Consider the following 23,944-nt stretch of genomic DNA (forward strand, 5'->3'; position numbering starts at 1 on the left):
TATAGTAACCCAGAGGGCCAAGCTAATGCTTTGGGCACAGGGGTTCAAATCCTTCTGAGGCAGATGGTGGAATTGAAATTCAGTTAACAAATCTGGAATTGAGAGATCATCTCGGTCATGGTGACTGTGAAACTATCACTGATTTTTGCAAAAACCCATCTGGTTCACCAGCACGGTGGTGGTGGGGACAGTCAGCATGGCTTTGTGCAGTGCAGGTCATGTCTGAATTTTTCAAGGAGGTGACGAAGGTGATCGATGAGGGTAGAGCAGTGGATGTTGTCTACATGGATTTTAGTAAGGCATTCAACAGGGTCCCTCATGGTAGGTTCATCCAGAACATGAAGATGCATGGGATCCATGATGTCATGGCCACGAGGATTCAGAATTGGCTTGCTTGTAGAAGACAGAGTAGTGGAAGGTTGTTTTTCAGGCTGGGGGTTTGTGACTAGTGGTGTTCCGCAGGGATCCGTACTGGGACCTCTGCTGTTTATGATGTATATAAATGACTTTGGATGAAAATGTCAGTAGGTGAGTTAGTAAGTTTGTAGATGACACAAAGATCAGTGGACTTTTCGATAGTGTAGAGGGTTGTCAAAGGATACAACGGAATATAGATTAGTTGCAGATATGGGCAGAGAAATAGCAGATGGAGTAAGTGTGAGGTGCTGCACTTTGGGAGATCAAATGTTAAAGCAAAGTACACAGTTAATGGCAGGACTCTGAACAGCATTGATGTACAGAGGGATCTTGGGGTTCAAGTCCATAGCTCCCTGAAAGTGGCCACGCATGTAGATAGGGTGGTGAGGAAGTCAATGGGCATGCTTGCCTTTAAGATCATAAGACATAGGAGCAGAAATTAGGCCATTCAGCCCATCGAGTCTACTGTGCCATTTACTGATTGGGGAATTGAGTACAAGAGTCAGGATGTCATGTTGCAGTTTTATAAGACTTCGGTTAAGTCACGCTTAGAGTACTGTGTTCACTTCTGGTCGCCATATCACAGGAAGGGTTTGGAGGCTTTGGAGAGGGTGCAGAGGAGGTTTACCAAGATGCTGCCTGGATTAGAGGGAATGAACTATAAGGAGAGGTCAGAAAAACGCTGGTTGTTTTCTGTGGAATGGCGAGGGTTGAGAGGAGACTTGATTAGAAGTCTTTAAAATTATGAGATGCATAGATAGGGTTGATGGTCAGAGTCTTTTTCCCAGAGTTGAAATGTTGAAAAGTAGGGAGTATGCATTTAAGATGAGGGGGAAACTTCAAAGGAGATATGAAGGGCAAGTTTTATTTTACACCGAGTGGTAGGAGTGTGGAACGTGCTGCCAGGGGTGGTGGTGGAGGCAGATAGGATATTAATGTGGGAAATGATCAGAAAATGGCAGGAAGGGACAGAGAAAAAATAAAACTTAGGAATATACCAATAATCAGGACTAGATGCTACAAAGATAACGAGGACAAAACTTAAAGGCTGTTTATCTGAATGTGCATAACAATGTTTCCAAATTGGTAGCGTACGCTGATGTTAATAAACGTGATCTGATAGCCATTATAGAGAGGTGGCTACAGAATCAGGGCTTGAATGTTAAGAAGTATGTGACATTCAAGAAGAATAGTTAGAGGTGAGGAAGAGAAGGATAGGTAAAATTGGAGCAGTAGCAGTGTTATTCAAAGACTGCACTTATGGAACAGTTGATCTCCTTGTTCAGGGTATCAGAATGAAGGATTGATTGGAGCAGAGATGAGGAATAGTAGAAGAGAGAAGTCACTAGTTGTGTGGTCTGCAGGCCCCCTAACAGTAGCCATGATGTAGTACAAAGTGTAGAAGAAGAACTATCAGGTACTTGGGATAAAGGTACAGCAATAATCTTTGTTGACTTTACATATACTTTGGAAAAATGAAATTGGCAATAGTAGCCTGGGTAAGGAGTTTACAGATTGCTTTCCAGAGAGCTGCTTAGAGCATCGTGTTCTGGAACTGACCAGCAAGTCGGTTATTTTAGATATTGTATTGTATAATGTGACAGGATCATAACCTTCGAGTAAAGATACCCATGGGTAACAACGAACACAATATGATTGAATTTTATATTCAGTCTGAAAGGAAGGAGATTGGGACTGAGACTAGTATTTTGAACGTTAGTAAGTTCAACTACGGTATTTCTGCTATAACGCGTGTTTCGTTAACGCGAATTGGCTGTAACACGATTGATGAATAATGGAAACTTTGGGTAACATGAACTCTCTCCTGTACAGTGTAGCGTTTTTCTATAGCGTTTCCGTATAATGCAATTTTCTATGGTGATTTTCTAGAGCAGGGGTTGCACAAGAACACAACTATCGTGTTATAGGAGAACTACCTGTATATGCGCATTAAAGCTGAGCGAATTGACATGAACAGAGATACTAGGTTTGGGATAGCTGATTAGAGGTACAGTTGCAAGCATTTAAGGGGTATTTCAGAATATTCAAGAAGTAAATTCCTATAGTAAGAAAGGTAGGGAAAACATTAAATTCAAGAAAAGGGCATTAACTACATAAAGATGAGTGGCAGCCAACTGATGGGTCAGAATGGAAAGAATGGCAGAGAATTGCTAAAGCCTTAATTGAGAGAGAAATTTAAGTATAATAGGAAGCTGGTTGGAAGTGTAAAAATAGCAAGAGTTTTGACGAGTATTTAAAAAGAAAAAGTCTTAAGTAAATTGAGTTTTGGTCTATTAGCAACTGGGAATGGGGAGTTGACAGATTATGGCACATGAAATGAATAATTTTTGCTTCTGTCTCTGTTCTGGAAGATATAAAAACATTCCAGAAACAGCTATCAATATTACAATCTCAAGGGAAACAGTACTGAACAAACGTATGCAGCTGCGGGCTGACAAGTCTCCGTGTTCAGATGGACTTCATCCTGTGTTGTAAGAGAGGTAACTAATGAGATAATAGATATGTTGGTGTTAATTTTGCAAACTTCCCTAGATTCTACCAGACTTAAGTTGCAAACTACCTCTATTCAAGAAAGTAGAGAGGCAGAAAACAGGAAACTATAAGCCAGTTAGTTTGACACCTGGTGTGGGGAAGGCATTAAAGACGATCTTTAAAGAGATTGTAGCTGCGTACTTGAGAAAACTGAAGGTAACCAGGAAGGGGCAGCATAGTTTTGTGCAACCAGAATTGTTTAGCCAATTGTTATTCCTTTGAAGGAGTAACATGCATTTTGGTAAAGAAGGCCATGTAAATGTTTTGTACTTGGATTTCCAGAAGCCATTTGGTAAGGTGCCACATCACAGGTTATTGCAGAAAATAGAGCTTATGGTGTAGAGCTAACATTGGCGTACAAATGAGATTGGTTGGATGATACAAAACACAGCACGCATAAAAGGGTTTTTGTCTGATTAGCAGGATGTGACAAGTGGAGTTCCGCAAGGGCGGTATGGTGGCTCATTGGTTAGCACTGCTGCCTCACAGTGCCAGGGACCCAGGTTCAATTCCACCCTTGGAGTGCGGAGTTACACCTTCTTCTTGTGTCTGTGTGGGTTCCCTCTGGGTGCTCGGGTTTCCTCCCACGGTCCAAAGATGTGCCGGTTAGGTTGATTGGCCATGCTAAATTGCCCATAGTGTCTAGGGGTGTGTAAGTTAGGTGGATTAGAGGTGGGGGATGCAGGGTTATAGGGAAAGGGTAGGGAGATGGGATGCTCTTCAGAAGGGCAGTGTGGACTTGTTGGGTCGAATGGCCTGTTTCCACATTGTAGGGATTCTATGAATTTCTAAGTGGGGAAAAAAAGAGCCTGTGCTGGGGCCTCAACTTGTTAGAATTTAGGTCAGTGTGTTAGATAAGGGCAACAAAGGCATGGTAGTTAAATTCAAAATGACACAAAAATGCTTCAATAAAGAATGGCTGCGGACTTCCGAGGTGCACAGGGATTTGAGTTATTTAGTTTTTTTTAATTCATTCATGGGATGAGGGTGTCATTGGCCAGGCAGCATTTATTGCCCAACTCAGTTGCCCAGAGGACAGTTCAGAGTCAACCACATCGCTGAGAGTTTGGAGTCGCATGTAGGCCAGACCAGATAAGGATGGCAGTTTCCTTCCCTGAAGGATGGGTTTTTCCTGATTAATCGACAATGGATTCATGGTCATTATTAGATCCTTAATTCCTGATATTTATTGAATTCAAATTCCACCATCTGCCATGGCGGGATTCAAACCCAGGTCCCCAGAACATTATCTGAGTCTCTGGATTAACAGTCCAGCAATAATACCACTAGGCCATTGTCTCCCCTGGTATGAATTACACAGTTGGTAATCCAGTAGAGCATGTCATGAAGTGATGTAATGTAATGGAATGCTGTCCATTTATTACGAGAGGGTTTAAACATAAAAGTAAGGATATTATGCTTCTGTTATACAGAACACTAATGAGACCTCATCTCAAATACTGCGCACAGTTTTGGTCTCCTTATTTAAGGAAGCACATAACTGTTGAAGGCAGTTCACAGAAGAATTAGATTGATAAGTGGAATGGTTGGACTGTCATGGGGATAGGTTGGACAGGCTGGGCATGTTTTCACTGAAATTTAGAAGAGTGAAGGCTAACTTGATTGAATTGTATAAGATCCTGAATTATCTTGACCAGGCGAACTTGGAAAGAGTGTTTCCTCTTATGGCTAAATTCAGAACCGGGGACTGTAAAAGTTAGAGGGTTGTCCTTTTAGGTTCAAACATGAGCAAGAAAATCTACTGCTTGCTGCCTCCTCCTCCTCTTTTCTCTCTCCCTGTGTATCTGTCTCTGTCTCCCACTTTTCTCTCTCCCATTCTTTCTCTGTTGAAAATCATGTGGAGCCATGAGGGGCTGTGGACCATTAACTGTAAAATTGCATTCAACCACAATCTTTTAGACCTCAAATTCCCACTCCACCATTACAACGAATCCAGGAGGTCAATCCTGGTTCAATGAAAAGTGCAGGAGGCATTCAAGAGCTGCATGTGATGTTCACTGATGATTTCATAATGTTGAGCCCCGTTTGCCCTCCTCTAATCAACATTCCCTCTAAGCTGTGCGCAACCATTCCAATCTTCCGCGCACAGCAATTGCCGCTACTATGCACAGGTTTCAGAGGTCCACGCAGTCGTTAAGAAAATTGGACGGAATAGTGCCTCCATTACTGGCCATTTCTAAATGCAGCAGGATCTAGTCAATATCTAGGCTTGGACTGATAAGAGGCAAGTAACATTCGTGCTTGCAAGTGTTAGACACTGATCATCTCCAGCACAGGAGAGAATCCGACCGTCAGCCTTGACAAACAATAGAGTTGCCACTACTGAATCCCCCACTCTCAACATTGAGAGTTACTATTGAAACTGAACTGAATAAGCCATGTATAATTAGGGTCAAAGGGACAGGCCAAAGTCTGGCAATTCTAAAGTAAGTGAGTCATTTCATGATATCAAAGCAATGGGAACAAGACAGTGCAATGGAATAATTCCCACTTGCACTGATGAGTGCAATTTAAATAGCAGTCAAGAAACTTGACACCATCGATGACAAAGCAGCTTGCTTGAATGACATCACATCTACAAACATTTACTGCCAGAACTTCCAACGCAATAGCAGCAGTGTGTACCATCTATAAGGTACACTGCAGAAAATCACCAGGGCTGTTTAGAGAGCACTTTCCAAAACAATGACTACTACCATCTCAAAAGTCAAGGGTGGAAGAGTTATTGGAACACCTCCACCTGCAAGTTTTCCTTTAAGCCAGGCACCACCTTGACTTGGGAGTATGTTGCCATTCTTCCAGTGTCACTGTTCCAGGGACAAAGTCCTGGATCTCCCATCCTAACAGCACTCTGGGTGTTCCTGCACCAACTGACTGCAAGGGTTCAGAAGGGCAGCTCATCTTACTTCCTCAAGGGCATTTTTGATTGGGGCTCACTGCCTGACTTTATTTAATAATACGAGAAACTTCTTAACAACTAAGAGTGAGGTGAATTTCCAACTGATGTCCAACATCCTCACACCTCTCGGAGATATTTTAGCAATAAATTAGAAATGAGCTGAGTGAGAGAGAGAGAATATTTGTCAATTCATGTCTTGTGAGATCTTTTTGTTTGGGTGGAGGTGTGTGATGCTTCTGAGGCCACACCTCTTTGGAAGGTATAACACTGTGGATGTGCATTTGATGCAAAACTTTTACAACCTCACATACTGGTGCTGCCACCTTTTAATGATTCACTCTGCCTGTTTACTTCCCATTTACAGGACTGCTCAGTTTATATTATAAAAGGCAGTTATGTGGGACCTTTTGCTGCTCTGGTGCTTTGAGCTGCTTTCGAACAAATCCCTTCACAGCACACGAGCTAGGAAACACCTTTCAAATTGCAGGTACAGTTGAAACCCAATAACTTAGACTCCCTGTTAAAATTGTCCTTTTTATCAAGTGACTGCCATTAAGGAAAGATACTGAGTAAATTAGATGCAGTGCAGTTTACATTATGCTGTTGGGATGGTATTTGGTTGCTAAACTAATATCAATGGAAATAGTTTACTTCCATAGAAGTCACAACTTAAGCCTGCAATCAGAATCATGTCCACGATTCTAAAGAGAATCCACTGTAAATCTCAGATTATGTGGTTCCACAATAATTTTTGTTTTGACCATGTATTGCTGACTTTAGTATGTCAGCAGTTGTACCTTGGATAATTACATTTATATATAGTTAGGAGTGTTTGATTAAAACTTCATTTGAACAAAAATGAAAAAGAACTTGCATTTATATAAGCACCTTTCTCAATTATTTCTCAAAGCACTTCACAGTCCATTAAGCATTTGTGAAGTGTTCAGTGTTGTGATGTAGTGAAATAAAGCAGTGATTTGCATCCAGCCACAAACCACCAACAACATTCAACTAACGCTATTTGTGTGACATTGGTTAGGAAGGAACATTTGGCTTGGGAGAACCTCTCTTCATGGATTCATTTTGTGGGAATTTTATGTTCATCAGAAAAGTAGGCGTTGTTTTCTGGTTTTTTCTCTAGATGCTTTTTGTTCTGTCCAGTAAGGCTGCAGTCCATTTTAAGTACAGGAAGTACCCTTTTAGTGTGACTTCATCTTTAAAGTGGATCTGGAGGGAAATCCCATTTACTTCTCCCCTCACCAGCCTGGTCTGAACCACTCCCAGTCTTCAGCAACTTGACCCAGTCCACCCAGGTTTTCTCTTCATCTCTCAACATACTTTGAAGCCTGTAAAATTTGTTATATTTTGGATTCATTGCTGACCAGCCCTGCAGAAGTGCCTAATCTCTGATCAAATAATTGGCTAATTCATGCTTGTCCATTGCAGTCTTCTGAGCTGTTAGTTTTCTAAAACAGTTCCCAATAATACAAACAAATCAGAAAGATACCAAATACGGAAACAGATTTAAAAAAATAAGCTGATGAATTGTTGGCCCTATTATTTTTTACAACACTGCTGAGTTGATGGTCAGTTGGTGTATTGTATATATTGAATTCTCCTTCACTGTTTGGAACTCCAAGTCTATTGTTGACCAATTTAAAATGCAAACTTGAGTTCTCTTGTTCAAATTTCAGAAAGCTTTTATTGTGTTGCAGGTATATATTGGAAAATTTGCTGTTTCCTTTCTCCTAAGGTGATTTGTGATGGGATATGATTAATGCAGATTTTGCAATCATTTCAGTACCTTGCACGCATAGCCATTTTTACTTTTACTTGGACATTGGTTTGCTGATTGACAGCAGAGTAACATAGTAAAACTAAATTCTGGCCAAACCAAATGTGTTCTTTCTAGAAGAAAGTGAACTTGACTTCTTTCTGTTCTGCTTTCATAGCAAGAAAATTCGTGCCATGTAGTTTTGGAGTTGAGATCAGGTAAACTGCTACAGAGCAGGGATCAAATTTAATGCTTCCTGAATTTATATAATTTTTTACCACTCAGCCATTGGGAAAATTCTAAACTTAGATTTTAATGTTGCAGTAATGTAGTTTCCCTCCCTTCTTTCAGGAACATCATTTGCAGAGAGCTATTTCAGCACAGCAGGTCTTCAGAGAAAAACGGGAGAATATGGTTATTCCTGTGCCCGAGGCAGAGAGTAATGTCTCCTACTATGATCGTCTATACAGGGGAGAATTCAAGGTTCCAAAACAGCTCATTCATATTCAGCGTAAGTCATTTACCATCTGATTACCACCACTTTTGTTGCTTTGGGATCCTTTAAGATGATTCCAGTTTGTGAAGAAGATTCATTTTCAGTTGATTGCTAATTGATTGATTGGCTGTTTGTTTTAAAATTTCATTCTTTCATATTCTGTTGTAACCTTTAAAATTGTTTATCTCCTCCTGAATATAAATGAATTAAGGCAAACTTTATAATGAGGAGCATGACTATTTCTTTTTGTGAGGTTTTCTTTCACTTAAATCCTTTCCTATGATATAGATATATAGATACAGTTGTGAAAATTATGAAAGAACTATTACGTGGTTTCCCTCATTTTTCTCAAAGCACATCAGTATTTAGTGACCGAAAATGGCCACTGTAATTTTGTTCTGGAAAATTTGATTACTTGTGATTTACTCTAACATAGCTAAGTTATAATTAATTGGATGTTAATATTAATGTTATTTTCATTTCTTTATTTGATTCAAAACAGAGGAAGATTGGTTTTAATTTATGTATTCTTGCAGCATTAGCAGCTTTTCTTAAGCATTGAATTGTTAACGCATTAATTGTAATATCCTCTTTGCTAATTAAATTCTAACCCATCTAAAGCTTTGCATTAATTTTTCTGCATTTAAAAAAATTCTGATTGTATTTTGCAGCTTTTAATCTGGATAGTGAACAGCCAGATTATGATATGGATTCTGAAGATGAGGTCTTATTCAACCGCCTGAATAGAAAGATAGAGATCAAACCGTTGCAGTTTGAAGAGATGTTTGACCGACTGGAAAAAGCTAGTGGAAATCAGGTACTGATGTATTAGCTGCCAAAAACAACAAATTTTGGTTGCAAAACTTAAATTGTTTAGGGCCACATCATGAGGACAGGTAACTTAAGAGCAGGAGATGTATGAATGTAACTTTGCTCACTTGCCTCTGTTTGATAATGTTGGTGACAGTTGGTTTGAGCTGATTTTTAGCTGCTCTAGAGACCAGAACTTATCATATACTTAATTGAATAATGAATTTGCTGCCCTTACTATCCTTTCATGCTGTAGAATTTGTAGCATTTTGGAAAAAAATAGTTGTTCAGTGTGCTGAGAGATTCACTTTTTATTCAGTTGTCCATTATATCAGATTCTCGATTGGAATGTGTCGTCAAAATTAGATGTGTGAGATACAAAATGCAAGGACTCGGAACTTAATGCTGATGTTTGGTGAGAACACACTTTAGAGTATTGTGTGCAGTTCTTTCCTCCATATCTAAGGAACAAAATACCTTGGTGACAAAACAGCAAAAGTTCACTGGATTAATTCCTGGGATAAGAAGGATGTCCTATTGATTAGTTAAGTAAATTAGCCACTGCTATCTAGAGTTTTTAGAAGGATGACTTGTACTCCCATTTCAAGTCCGCAGATTTCCTCTGGTCATTAATGTGGAACAGGAGGGCAGAGCCTCCTAAGGGGTCGATTATTTATACCTTAGAAATGAGGAATCATTTGATATGGGGAAAGGGTGGGAACGAGCAGTCCAGGCAGAAGGTCAGCCATGATCATGCTGAATGATGGTGCAACCTTAGGAGCCATATGGTTTATCATTGTTTTAATGTTTCTATGTGTGGAAGAACACAACACAAATCAGAAAACCCAGACTTTGTTGTCCTATCTCAATTAAGTATTACAAGTAATAATTTACAAATTACTTTTTCGTAATTTATCTTGTTCTTCAGCTTGTATCTATTCAAGAGGCCAGATTGCTTTTGAAAGAAGATGACTACCTGATAAAAGCAGTGTATGATTACTGGGCAAGGAAACGCAAGAACTGCAGGGCTCCCTCCCTAATCCCCTGGGTGAAACAGGAGAAAAGAGATGGCTCCACTAACAATGATCCATATGTTGCTTTTCGAAGGAGAACAGAGAAGATGCAGACCAGAAAGGTGAGCGTGGTTTAATACTTGCAGTTTTTGTAGAGGTCAAATTCCTCCTTTCAAGAGGGGAAGTGAAGATTTGCAGGGCTAGGTGCTTTTCTACGTGTCTTGTTGGTCACATACTATGTGTTAGTATTGATGGAAATTTGGAAACATATCTGCCGTGCTCTGGATATTGTGCAGGACACAATATCTGGTTCAGGAATCAATAAGAATGAACATTACCCTTGCTAGGAAAAATGCTAGATTTGTATGGAGTGAGAATGGATTTGTGTCCAGGGTGCAAAATTGTTGACACAAAAACAGAAATTGCTGGAGAAACTCAGCAGATATAGCAGCATCTGCGGGAAGAAAGCAGCGTTAACATTTCAAGTCAGCAAAGATTGTGAGCAATAAGTGAGATGAGGAGAAACCTCTTTACTTGGAGAGTTATTAAGATTTGGAATGCTCTGCCTGGAAGAGTGATTGAGTTCGCTTCCACCTGAGGTTTCAAAAGAGAAATGGATATATATTTGAAAGTGATGAAGTTAGTGGGCTACGGAAACAGGGCTGGAAATGAGGCTAGCCGGGTAGCTCTTTCAGGCGCTAGTACAAACAAGGTAAGTTGAATGACCTCTTTCTGTACTGTAAAATTCTATGATTCTAAGTCCAGTGATTCTTCATCAAATTGTTGAGTTGGGACCAGGATAGACCATAAATCCTTTGTTTGTGCTGTGGCTAACTTTAGGATATTTAGCATGACTATGAAGAATTGAGGACACTGCTTCTTTTTTTGTTTTCATTTTTAGTCACAGTTCAAAACCAACTGTGTGTTTACAAGTTACACACTGTTAATTTAGTGGGGAAAATGATTCAGCTGCCTACAAGCTTTTTTTCTGTTGATCAGAGTGCTTTTTCTGATGATTACTGTTTTATAAAACATGGATTCTAATTTTTCAAAAACAGAATCGCAAAAATGATGAAGCTTCATATGAAAAAATGTTGAAACTGCGTCGAGAGTTCAGCCGGGCTGTTACCATCTTAGAAATGATTAAGAGACGGGAAAAGACTAAAAAAGATTTGCTTCATCTAACACTGGATGTGGTTGAGAAGAGGTATGATGAGAATGTTTTTTCTAAGCTCGTAAAATATCACCTTAGCAATCAAGACAAAATGTCTCAGAAAAGGAATAAAGCTGAATAGATTATCTGTCAACCTTACAAAGTCCTTTCAAGCATCTCGGTCTACTGCCTGAAATTAGGGGATGTGCAACACCTAGCGTAGCTATACTGTCACAATCGTTTCTTATACATCCTGCCTCAACACCATCATCCTGGGTCTGCCCTGTCCCACCAGTCAGCCAGACGCACCAGGATTGGTGGTATACAGTGGACAGTAGTTGTCCTGAGAGTCCTCGTGAAGTCTTAACAGCATCAAATCAAACAGGTGCAAAGTAAACTCTAGTTGATGACCATCCCTGTGTGTGTCTCTCTTTTATCTATCTTTAGCTGTCTCGGCCTCCCTCCCTCAATCTCTCCCCCTCCCCCCTGCTCTCCCCCTTGCTGTCTTTATTTCTCTCATGCTCCCTCTATATATCTGTTGTTAGGTCTCTCTTTATCTCTTCTTCTACTCCCACTATGTCACTGATCGGTGTTTCATGATGTTGAGCACCACTTGAAGGAAGAACTCACGGTGGCAAGAACACACAATGCACTCTGGTAATGGGAACTTCAATATCCATAATCAAGAATGGCCGTGCAGCACCATTACTGACTGAGGTCGTAAAGTCGTAAAGGATATAACCACTAGACTGGACAGTAGGGAGAGCAAGCAGGAAAGTCGTACTTGACCTCATCATCTGCTTGCCACAGATCCATATATCCATGATAGTATAGGTAGGAGTGATCAATGCGCAGTCATTGTCCTGTCTTTACATTGAGGTTCCCTTTATTGTGACACAGTTACTGTGGAAAATTGAATAGAATTCGAACAGATCCAGCAACTCCAGATCTGCGAGTTACTGTGGGCCGTTAGGAACAGCAGAACAACATCACTACGATTTGTACACTCATGGTCTGGCATATCCCCACTGTACTAATACCATCAAGCTAGGAGATCAAAAATTGCTGGAAAAGCTCAGCAAGTCTGGCAGCATCTGTGTAGAGAAATCAGAGTTAACGTTTCAGCTCGAGTGACCCTTCCTGATTCTAACGAAGGTTTGTCAACGCAAAATGTTATCTGGGATTTCTGTCTGCAGGCCCTGCCAGACCTCCTGAGCTTTTCCAGCAATTTCTGTTTTTGCTTCTGATTTATAGCATCTGCAGTACTTCCTGTTTTTATTAAGCTAGGAGATCAACTCTAGTTCAGTAAAAAGTGCATGAGTGCACAGAGGGAGTAGCCCCAGGCATACCTGAAAATCATGTATCAGCCTGGTGCAGCCAGAACACAGGACTACTTGCATACTGAACAGCAGGGGCAGATAGAGATGGGGTAAGCAATTCCACAGTTATTGGATAAGCTCTGCATTCTGCCAAACCCAGTTGTGAATGGTAATGGACAATAAAACACCCAATAGGAGGAGGGACAGACTCAGCGTGCAAAAGATAAGGCTGAAGCACTTAAAACAATTTTTAGCCACGGACTGAGTGCGTAACCCATCTTGGTTTCAATTTAGTTTCAATCCCTCCAATGGCAGATGTTGGAATTAGAAGCCTAGAATTTAAGAGCTGAAAGATGACTATGAAACCATCTTCGATTGTCAGAAAAACCCATCTGGATCACTAATGCCCTTTTAAGGAAGGAAATCTGCTGTCCTTACCTTGTCTGACCTACATGTGACTCCAGATCGACAACAATGTGGTTGATTCTAAAACTGCCTTCTGGGGCAATTAAGGACGGGCAATAAATGCTGGCCTGGCCAGTGACGCTAACATCCCAGGAATTAATTTGGAAATAAAACACCATTGACCAGAAGCTGAACTGAACAAGCTATGTAAATACAATGGCTATAAGGACAAGGTAGACTCATGCAGTGGGTGACTCACCTCCTGACACCCCAAAGCCTCTCCACAATCTACAAATGCAAGTTAAGAATGTGATGGAATATTCCTCACTTGCCGAGACAAGTGCATGTCCAACAACACTCCAGAAGCTTGACACGATCTAGGACAAAACCATCTGCTTTACTGGTGCCACATCTACAAACATTCACTTTCTTTATCAGCGACACACAGTAGTAGCAGTGTGTACCATTAACAAAACACTACAGATTGACCAGGCTCCTTAGACAGCGTGTTTCAAATACACAACCACTACCATCAAAAAAGACAAAGGCAGTAGATGCATGGAATACTAACCTGCGAGTTCCCCAAGCCACTCATGGCCTTTAGTTGGAAATATGTTGCAGTCCCTACGTTGTCGCTTGGTCAAAATCCTGGAATCCCCTTCCAAACAACCTTGTGGGTCGATCCACAGCAGGTGGACTGCCGTGGTTCAAGAAGTCAGCTCACCACCACCTTCTCGAGGGCATCTAGGGGCAGGCAATAAATGCTGGCAGGCTTGCGATGCCCACATCCCACAAATAAGTATTTAAAAAAAAACACATTCCTTCATTATGGCTGGGTAAAAATCCTGGAACTCTCTCCATAACAGCATTTTGACTGTACCTATACTAAATGGAGTGCAGTGCTTCAAGAAAGCAGCTCATCACCCCATTCTTGATGGCAATTGGGGATGAGCAATAAACGCTGGCCCATTCAGTGAAGCCCATGTCCCCACACACACATTAAAAAATCAACTGATGTCAGTCATAGAAGATAGGAGCAGGAGGAGGCCATTTGGCCCTTCGAGCCTACTCCACATTCATCACAATCATGGCCGATTGTCCAACTCAGTAGTCTAATCCTGCATTCTCCCCATAACCTTTGATTCCATTCATCCCAAGTGCTAAATCTAGCTGCCTCTTGAATACATCAACTATTTCTTCCTGTGGTAATGAATTCCACAGGCTCACCACCCTTTGGGTGAAGAAATATCTCTTCATTTCCATACGAAATAGTCTACCCAGATTGTGACCCCTGGTTGTGGACACACCCACCATCGGGAGAACACCCTCCCTGCATCTACCCTGCCTAGTCCTGTTAGAATTTTATGTCTGTGAGATTCCCCCCTCATTCATCTGAACTCCAGTGAAAATAATCCCAACCTAGTCAATCTCTTTTCAAACGTCTGTCCTGCCATCCCCAGAATCAGCCTGGTAAACCTTCGCTGCACTCCCTCGAGAGCAAGAGCATCCATCCTCAAAAAAGGAGACCAAAACTGCACACAATGTTATAGGTGTGGCCTCACCAAGGCCTTGTATAACTGCAACAATACATTCCTGCTCTTGTACTCAACTTCTCGCAATGAAGGTTAACGAACCATTTACCTTATTTACCACCTGACATGCACGTTGGCTCCCTCTGTAGGAAGTGCTGACTTTTTGTTCTGTTTGAGTAGGTACCATATGGGTGACTTTGGTGGAGCAATTATGAGTGAGCTGAGGACTGTGAAACAGGAAAAGACCATATCCAACACTACAGTGTCTCTTCACAACGGCAATCATTACAAAGTGCCAGAAATCAAAACTGTCAAGGTGAAATTTCCATGTTAAATTTTCCTTTATGCATTCATTAATCAAAATTGTATACGTTAATATTGGAGTATTCTGTATTTTTAGATTTCATATTTGTTCTTCTTTTAGTTCCCAATAGTGAAAAATGATTTGAAGACACATTTCATCAATGGTTTTTATCTTGCACTCGCCAGAAAAAATCATAAGCAAGACATATCAATATAAATGACATTCTCAGTCTGAGAGAAGTGCTGATTGTTTGGTAGAGGTGTTGCCTGGTGTACGCACAAGTTGTTAACCTGACAGTCAACTTGTCAGTTCTGTAGTGCCAAACAGAAACCAAATTGGTTAAGTTAGCACATTTGATTTGAAAAGACTGTTTGATTTTTGGGTAGCCACAGACATTGATCAGCCAGTTATCTTACTATAGCAGTCTTGGACGTGTTCATACTCACTTTGATTTTGTATGTTAATAACTGGCTAAATACTACTTTTAATTTGTAAGTTGCAAGTCTGACAAGTTTTTGCCAGTGTTGCACCCAACTTTAGAATTGCCTTGGGATGTTCAAATCGCCACTAAAATACTTTGAAATTTTCGAAGAAACTGGAGTTCATTGGAAAGGAAATAAAGTCAAAATAAAACCAAAATGAATAATAAAAGTATTTTAAAGTTGTGCGTTAGTAATGTAGGTTTAGTGTGAGTTGTAACATCTTGTGTTCCTTTGTTGCTAGCATTTCAGCATTAATGTTGAACAGCATTCAGTGCAGCCTTGATCAAAGTAGCCAAAACAGTAGAAAATAAATCATAGAAAGTTGAGATGAAGATGCACATTTGCTCTGTTTGGATCAAAAAAAGTGTACAGGCAAGAAAATCAATCCATTCAGCTCATTTTTGTTCATTCATTTAGAAATGCCCTAAAATCCTCCTATTGTTGTATTCAGCTGAATTTTGTCTCTGTTCTAAACGGTTTTTTGCCCCTTGCACTGTTTACTTTCTGTCTTGGTATAAGTTCTGAGTCTACCTTTTAATAGTTTGATTTTACCATTTAAAACACCAATCAAATTTCTTTCCCTCTGAATAGGGTCTCTTCAGGATATCTTTTCAAAATTGATGCATTCAAGTTTCTTTTGTCTCCCGTCATAAATTTGGACCCTTGACTAGTAAAAGTCAGCCCTGTGTGTCTCATGCACTGTCTCGGCATTTAAATGATTTCCTTATATATCAGGAGAATATACAACTACAGTTATTGTATAAGCAGTGTACTAAAATTTGATTGTGATTTCTACTGATTTGTACAGTTTTGGTGATACATGTACGATAAGGATATTGGCTATTTTAACTTGTGAAATACTTTTCTAATTCTCAAAACCACTTTGATGTGCTGAAGAGCTATACGAAACACGTTGTGAAGGGTAAAACAAACAATAGATTAAATAACAATCAGAAGTAGCTTTTTAAAAAAAATCAACATTCCTTGATTGGAATTATGTTTAATTCAGTATAAAATTTTGCAACACTGGTTTTGATTTAAATGTATTATTTTAAATTGTTTTATTTGAACTATTGGATAATTCAAATTTATTTGTAGGTTTAAAAAAAACTACAAATAAACTATGATATATAGTATTTAACAACTTAATTATTTCTGGGAATAAGTACTGCAGCAGTCTTTCCACTGCGTTAGAAGCAATTTAGGGTTTTTAAAAGAATAGAAGAGTATTGATTCAATCAATAGAACAAGATTACTGAATTAATTTTCTGATCAGATGAAAATAATGATGGAGAACAATTAGATGAAAGTTTGAGCTTTTGGAGTATGATATGTTTTGCCACATGGGATAGTTGAGGCAACAAGCAAGATATACAGCTTAGGGAGAAATATGTAATTATGTTTTTAGCAGGAAGATCCAGGATTGTCAGAAGTAAGGCAGTGAGATTAGCCCTGGATTGCTATAGTAGACAACTTTTATGTAGTGAACTTCAGTGGTTCAAACAAAAGTCAATCTGCAGCAGGAATGTAATATTTAAATGAAGAGCTATCATAGCTTGTGTATACTAAACTTGAAGTAAATTAATTTGCTTTCGATTTGCTTTTTAAAGCAGCAGCAGCAGCAGACACATCTGATGTCATGCAAAGAGGAGGCTACTGATACTGTTCATGCAAAAAAGAAGTATGTGAAGAAGAAGCATAAAACATCAGAGTGTGTTGTTTTACACCATCAGGTTAGCTCAGAATCCCAACCAGCCCTGAAGAGGGACATTAAGCAATATGACTTTCTCAGCTCTGATGAAGACTCTTACACCCAGGTATGCTAGGTTCTTTTTCCTCTTACCAAAGCACTGTAATGCACTGTACTGATCATATGGACACAATTAAATGAAAAGTAGGATAATATTGTCTCTACATGTATCTGTACTTTTTGCAAATTTATGCTACAGAGACCAAGCATGACCATCCTCCCTATTTCAGCTAATGTTAACTGGTAATGAGTCTTTCTGTTTGAATTCTGTGTTCATCAAGGTTAGAATCTGAGAAATGCAGTGCCCTTGTCAACAGTGTTAACATCAAGCAGACTAAAAATAAAATTTATTTTGCACTGCTCCTGCAATTTTAATCTGAAACTCAAGTGCACATTCTATAAGCTCATCCATTTTATGCCAGTCTATTTTGTGTATTTGTCCTTAGTGTAATTGCCTTAAATGTTTTGCTTTATGTATATTTACATACATAATTTTATAAAATACATTTTCAAATCATAGAATTTTACAGTACTGAAGGAGGCCATTCAACGTATCATGCCTGTACTGGCTCCCGAAAGAGCTACCCAGCTAGTCCTGTTCCTCCAGCCCTATCTCTATAGCACTCTGAATTCATCACTTTTCAAAACATACATCCACCTTGCCATTGAAACCTCCTGTGGAAATCACTTCCACCACTCTCGAAGGCACTGCATTCTAAATCCTATCAATTCTGAGTAAAGAAGTTTGTCCTCATTTCACTTTGAGCTCTCTTGCTGACGATCTTGAAATTGTGACACCCCACCCCAATACTGATATGCCAGCTAGTGGAAACAGAATATCTTCCTTTATCCTGTCAAAATTGTTCATGATTTTGAACACCTCTATAAGGTCACATTTTAATCTTTGCTGCTCCAAGGAGAATAAGCCAAATTTCTCTAATGTTCCCTTGTATCTAAAATCCCTCATTCCTGGAATCATTCTCGTAAATCTCCTTTGCACTTTCTCCAGGGCTTTAACATCCTTTTCTTAAATAAGTTGCCCAAAAAGTGGAATTTTGATTGCATTATACTTATAGTGAAACTCTATTTGAATTTCTTGAAGTCACTGCTTGAATTTTGATTAGTGTAGAAGGTGATTGAAATGACTTGAATGGTCTTGTTAGGGATGGGAGAGGAAGCCCTGCATGTTAGTAACTGTTCTGGTTAAGGTCAGTGCCCCTTAGATCTAGTGCTGTTATTGGCAGACAATTAATCCAGAGATCCAGGTAATGATCTGGGGTTTGAATCTTACCATAGCAGATGGTGGAATTTGAATCAAATTAGAGGAAATTTTCAATTAAGTGTTGAATGATGACCATGAAACAGTTTTCAATTGTTGGAATAACCCATTTAGCTCACTAACGCCCTTACCTGTTCTGGGTTGTTTTTGACTTCAGACTCCTTTGGGATGTGCAATAAATGCTAACTATGCCCAAATCCCCTGAATGAATTGTAAACATGCTCATTTCGTTTAAAAACCAGTAGTGGTAGAATGTTGATTTCATGAATCCTCTGAAATTTGCCCCACTACAGCAGATAAGCTCACAGGCCTATAGCTACCTGATTTTTGTCTGTTTTTTTTTAAAAACAGCGCATCACATTTGATGTTTTCCAATCCAATGCCAGAACCGCCCCAAAGTCTACTGAATTTTTGGTAAATTACCATGAGCGCATCTGCTATTAACCCTGCCAACTCTTTTAGTCCCTAGGAATGCATTCCATCAGGGCCAGGAGACTTGTCTACCTTTAGCCCTGTTAGCTTGTCCATCACTACCTCATTAGTGATAATGGTAGTTCCTAGGTCCTTACCTGCCATAACCTCCTTGTTATCAATTATTGACATGTTATTGTGTCTTTCACTGTGAAGACTGACACAGAATACCTGTTCAACGCCTTGGCCGTTTTCTCATTTCCCAGTACTAAATCCCCCTCTCATCCTCAAAAGAACCAATGTTTACCGTAGCCACTCTTTTTCGTTTTATATATTTGTAGAAACTTTTGCTATCTTTTTATATCTTAAGCTAGTTTACTCTCATAATCCATCTTCTTTATAGAAATGTAACTGTTGCAATTTGGACTATCTCCCAGCATTATTAACTCATCTTTACCATAAAGTAGCAGTTTCCTTAATGGTAGTGAAATTTGAATCCTTATGCATGATGTCTTGCACATTGTACCATTGCCTTTGTTAAGATACTGCAAAGTAGTACGCTGTCTGATAATTGTATTCTGTTTTCACTCTGACATGCAGTAAATGTCATACTAGAAATGGTTGATGCAATAGTAGTATTTGCATGCTAGTGAAATTGTTCCAACATTAGCACGTACTTTTAACTATTTTCTGTTGAAATATTGACTGCATTTGCTGATACCAGCAAATGCTAGCTATGTGCACTTTAAATCACCCATGTGCATTCAAATGCTTCAGTGATGTGACTGAGCAGGGGTGAGCATGGGAGGAGGGAGAGAGGACTTCACGACTCCTGGGCCCTCCTTGTCGCCCATGCATTGTTGCCTACAGTTGCAAGTGTCAGTAAACACTGCCTAAATATCATGCAAGCCCATACCTATACCACTCCTTCATGGAGAGTGTGGATCAGGGAACTAAAGAACCTGGTAAAACTCTCGTTGCCGTTTTACAGTTTAAAGCACCTTGGGATGTTTTATCCTGTTAAAATTGCTATATAAGTGAAATAAATATTTTTGAGATTCCAAGGACATAATCCTTTTGCGATCAAGTCATGATCAATAGTTCCTTGCTTATTCTGTTTACTCTGAAAGTTAAATTTCAGCACCATTTAAATTTCATTTACTTTTGATCTGGAAGAAATATTTTCTGGATTTCTTGCAACACCAGTCACGGTGTTACAAATAATGGGGAGGCAGGTGTGAATCTTCTAGTGGTGAAATTAGATGGCAGAGTGTAATTAGCAAGGGCATTGAGATATAATTCAAGCCAAATTTTAAAATCATGAAATTTTTAAAAACAAATCTGAATTCCTCTGTCCACATTTTTACTAATAACTATTTTCTAACCTTATCTTTAACTTCAGCATACCGCTGTTACAGTTGATGCAGCTTCATCAATGACAGGAGGGTGCTCTTAACGGCATCCATTAAGTTTACTTTTAGTTTAAGCATTATGTATAGGAATTTAGAAGGCAAACCATTGATTGGAAGCATCTTGGTCTACAGCAGAATAGAAAATCTATTTTTTTAAAAACTGAGGCATAGCTAGACTTCACTTCTATCCTTGTTGCAGTACAAAGACTTATTAGTACACTTTGTTTTTGTTCCACTTCACTGTTTTCCTGTCCAGCAAGCATAGAAAGCAATGTCCATATCTGTTGAGTGAATTAAAAATAGAGAAATAATTAGAGTATGAAAAGCAATGAATATAAGAGACCTGATTTATTTCATAAAATGAAAGGGAAATTGTGCATTTTGTACAATATTGAGATGTGTCATTGTCCTCATTTATTTTCCTGAGGAGAAAATTTGTACACAGTAAGATTATTTGGGAGATTTAGTTTTGTTCCCTCTTAATGTTTTTTAAGTATGGAAACAGCATTGATGGGTTTTTTTTTCCCCCCTTAGGTCCCTTCTCCAGTATCAGAACCTGAAGAAGACAGTGATCCTGATGGACATTTTGCTTTCAGGAGGAAAGCAGGTTGCCAGTACTATGCTGTAAGAAACTATATAAAGTCTTACTTTGTGTGTAACATCTAAACATATAACAGTGATTTGAAATGTCTTCCAAATTAATTATCTGTTGTGTTTGCTGCATGTTGCAAATTTTAAAAAGACAGGACTTTGGAGAAGGGGAGATCATAATTTCAATAAATTAATTTTGAATTTTTTTAATGTATAGAACTTAAAACACTAAAATAGGCTGTTTGGACCAGCTGGTGTTTTATTCTTCAAACGCAACAGCCCTATCGTATATAGGCATTTCTATTTTTGTAGTTGGGTCAACTCTATGCTTAAATAGCAGTAGAAAACCAACTTTGGTTTCACCAGGAATTGTTTCATTCTGAAAACTAAAAGTAGTAGATTTTGTTAGAATGTTATCTCTTGACTAGAAAAGATTAGTCACTTCAGCAGTTCTTGTGCTGTCTCAGAGGATTACAGGACAAGAGGTGTTTGAAGAACATTTCCTGGAGAAACCCAATACCTAATTCCTGCTAATGCCTCCCCATTGTTATATTCTTCGCTGAGTATCTACTTTCCTTTCGAATCAATAATTTATGAGTCAATGACTCCCCATAGTAGAACATACCATGTTTCAGCAACAATCTGTATAAAGAAATTCTCCCTCCCATCATTCTGTTGGTGACAATTTTAAACAACAACCATGTCTTACTCGCTCATGAACCAGAGCAAGTTACTCCTTATGCATTCCAGAAAAACTCTTAATAAGTTTAAATAAAGTAATTAAATCTACTCTGAGCCTTTATGTTCTCGTGGCAATAAATCCAATATCTTAATTAATTCCTTACTGTTGAAATATTTTGTTCCTGACATCATTGTGGGTGAATCCGTGTTTTATGCTGGCTCTAATTCTGTTATCCTCTCCTAAAGAGGATGCCCAGAATCTCTAGAAGTGTTGCCTTGCCCAAAGAAAGAAAGACTTGCATTTAAATAGTTCCTAAGGATGCCTCACTTGAAGGCCAGTGCAATAGTTTTAACGTGGTCACTTGTAACATTAAAAATAGGGTAGCTGTATTTGACCAATTATATTTGCATCATGGATTTATAACAAAAATGGGGTCTGAGAGATTCAGGATTAAAACTGGCATTTATGTGTCATATTTAGCACAAAGGCAGATGGGTTGTGGTTGTCGAAGGTCAGTCACCTCCTTCTTCATCTTGAACTGCTGCAGTCCGTAGGCTGCAGGTAGGCCAGCAATGCTATTAGGGAGGGAATTCTGGGATTTTAACCCAATAACACTGAAGGAACGGTGATATATTTCTAAGTCAGAATTGTGAGTGGCATGGAGGGGAACTTGCAGGAGCTGTGTTCCCATATATCTGCTGCCCTTGTCTCTCTAGTGGAAGTAATTGTGGGCTTGGAAGCTGCTGTCGAAGGAGCCTTAGTGAATTTCTTCAGTGCATCTTGTAAATGGCACACATTTCCACTACTGAGTATCGATGTTGGAGGGAGTGAATGTTTGTGGATGTGGTGCCGATCAAGCAGACTGCTTTGTCCTGGATGGTGTCAGGCTTCTTCAGTTTTGTTGGAACTGTAGTAATCTAGGCAAATGAAAAGTATTCTATCATATACCTGACCTGTGTCTTGTAGATGGTGGGCAGCCTTTGATGAGTCAGGAAGTGAGTTACTGCGAGATTCTGTTATAGCCATTGTCTATATTCAGTTCAGTTTCTGGTCAGTGGTATTCCCCAGGTTGTTAATAATTGGGGATTCAGTGACGGTAGCACTGTTGAATGTCAAGGGATGATGGTTAGATTCTGTCTTATTGGTGATGATCATTGCCTGGCATTTTTGTGGCACGAATGTTACTTGCCATTTCTCAGCCCAAACCTGAATATTGTCCAGGTCTTGCTGCATTTGGACATGGACTATTTGAGTGTTTAAGGAGACAAATGGTGCTGAACATTATGCACTCATCAGTGAATCTTACGATAGAGGGAAAAGTCATTGAAGTAGCTGAAAATGACTGGGCTCAGTACACTACACTGAGGAACAGTACTACAATGGTAATATCTCAGCCCCTAAGACAGGATGCCAGGCTTCAATACCACCTGCTCTAGAGGTATGTAATAACATCTCTGAACAGGTTGATTAGAAAATATCTATCCTGTGAAACTCTGGTACATTGGTAGTTTCCCAACCTCTCAGCTAGAAAGCCTGAGTTCAAGCTCCACCTGCTCCAGAGGCATATCATAACACTTCTGAACAGAGGAACCTTTGTCCTAGAGCTGAGATGACTGGCTTCTAACAATCACAACCATATTCCTTTGAGCTAGGCATGTCTCCCAACAGGAGAATATTCCTTCCGATTCCCATTGACTCCAGTTTTGTTAGGGGTCTTTGAGGCCACTGTAGTCAAATGCAGCCTTGATGTCAAGGATGGTCACTCTTTCTTCCATATGTTAAATCTAATATTAATCTCATCAAATAATCATTTTCTTTTCAGTGGATTCAATAAATTTAGTTTCAACGGTCATCTTTAAAGCTTTTCATAGATCTAAGAAAGTAGAATGGTGAAAAATTAATCATTCATAACTTAAAATGAATAATTATATGTTATAACCTTCTGACCTGTTACAGCCTCACTTGGACCAAATGAGTACTTGTCCATGGGAAACATCTGAATCAGCTGGGCTAAGTGAGTCACGGTATAGATACTGCTTAACTACGCTCACAGTTCCAAGAAGGTGCATAGGTTTAGCACGGAGGCGCATAGGCCGTGGAGGAAGGTATGCAAGATTTTGACTACCTAAAAGAAAATTGAATAGAATTTAGGAGTTGCTGAGAGTGTTGAATCTTTAGCAACTTGATTTGTTGAGGTTGTTGAAAATTTATTCATTCTGATTATCCTATTGAGAGCTTTTATTTAATAAAATGTTAAAATTCAATTAATTTCTTTGAATATGGTATAGACTTATGCACATAATAGTTGTGCATTTGCAAGATAGTTTCAGCTAATGGATTGGCGTTTATCTAATATTGATGATTCACAGCACAATGATTCATTGTTAAGTGGATACAAAATGTTGCTATTTAGCTGGTACTCAAAATAACACAAGTGTAGGTTTATTCAAAATTATTTGTTGTAAATATTAAATATTTCTAATTTTAAAAACATTTCTATAGCTTTGCTGAAGCTAATGTGACAGCCCTGCAGCCTTTTTGTTTTGAACCTTGTTTTGTACCTTGTTTTGTGATTCATGTATGAGGACTCAAATCCCTCTGTTCTGTAGCTTTCTGCAGTCTTTCTCTATTTAAATATTAT

The 23,944-nt window shown here is 39.1% G+C and overlaps 1 protein-coding gene across 5 annotated transcripts in view; it reads left to right on the plus strand.

The window, feature by feature from the left end:
• epc2 (enhancer of polycomb homolog 2 (Drosophila)) overlaps positions 1–23,944 on the plus strand; it is a 55,786-nt gene that overhangs the window by 16,554 nt on the left and 15,288 nt on the right. For 3 of the 5 annotated variants that reach the window (XR_007262445.1, XM_048598758.1, XM_048598760.1), the window contains 8 exons: positions 8,016–8,175; positions 8,832–8,977; positions 9,899–10,105; positions 11,042–11,190; positions 14,573–14,708; positions 16,789–16,995; positions 20,565–20,654; positions 23,260–23,408. Coding sequence is in view for 4 of the 5 variants with exons in the window: in XM_048598758.1 (XP_048454715.1) it covers positions 8,016–8,175; positions 8,832–8,977; positions 9,899–10,105; positions 11,042–11,190; positions 14,573–14,708; positions 16,789–16,995; positions 20,565–20,654; positions 23,260–23,408 (1,244 nt within the window). In the remaining variant the exon portion in view is untranslated. Of the gene's footprint in view, positions 1–6,254; positions 6,378–8,015; positions 8,176–8,831; positions 8,978–9,898; positions 10,106–11,041; positions 11,191–14,572; positions 14,709–16,788; positions 16,996–20,564; positions 20,655–23,259; positions 23,409–23,944 lie in introns of those variants that run through there. The other 2 variants (XM_048598761.1, XM_020537258.2) reach the window with 2 other exon arrangements.

This window comes from Rhincodon typus, chromosome 7, assembly GCF_021869965.1.
Source record: "Rhincodon typus isolate 14 chromosome 7, sRhiTyp1.1, whole genome shotgun sequence".
Taxonomy (NCBI): Eukaryota; Metazoa; Chordata; class Chondrichthyes; order Orectolobiformes; family Rhincodontidae; genus Rhincodon; species Rhincodon typus.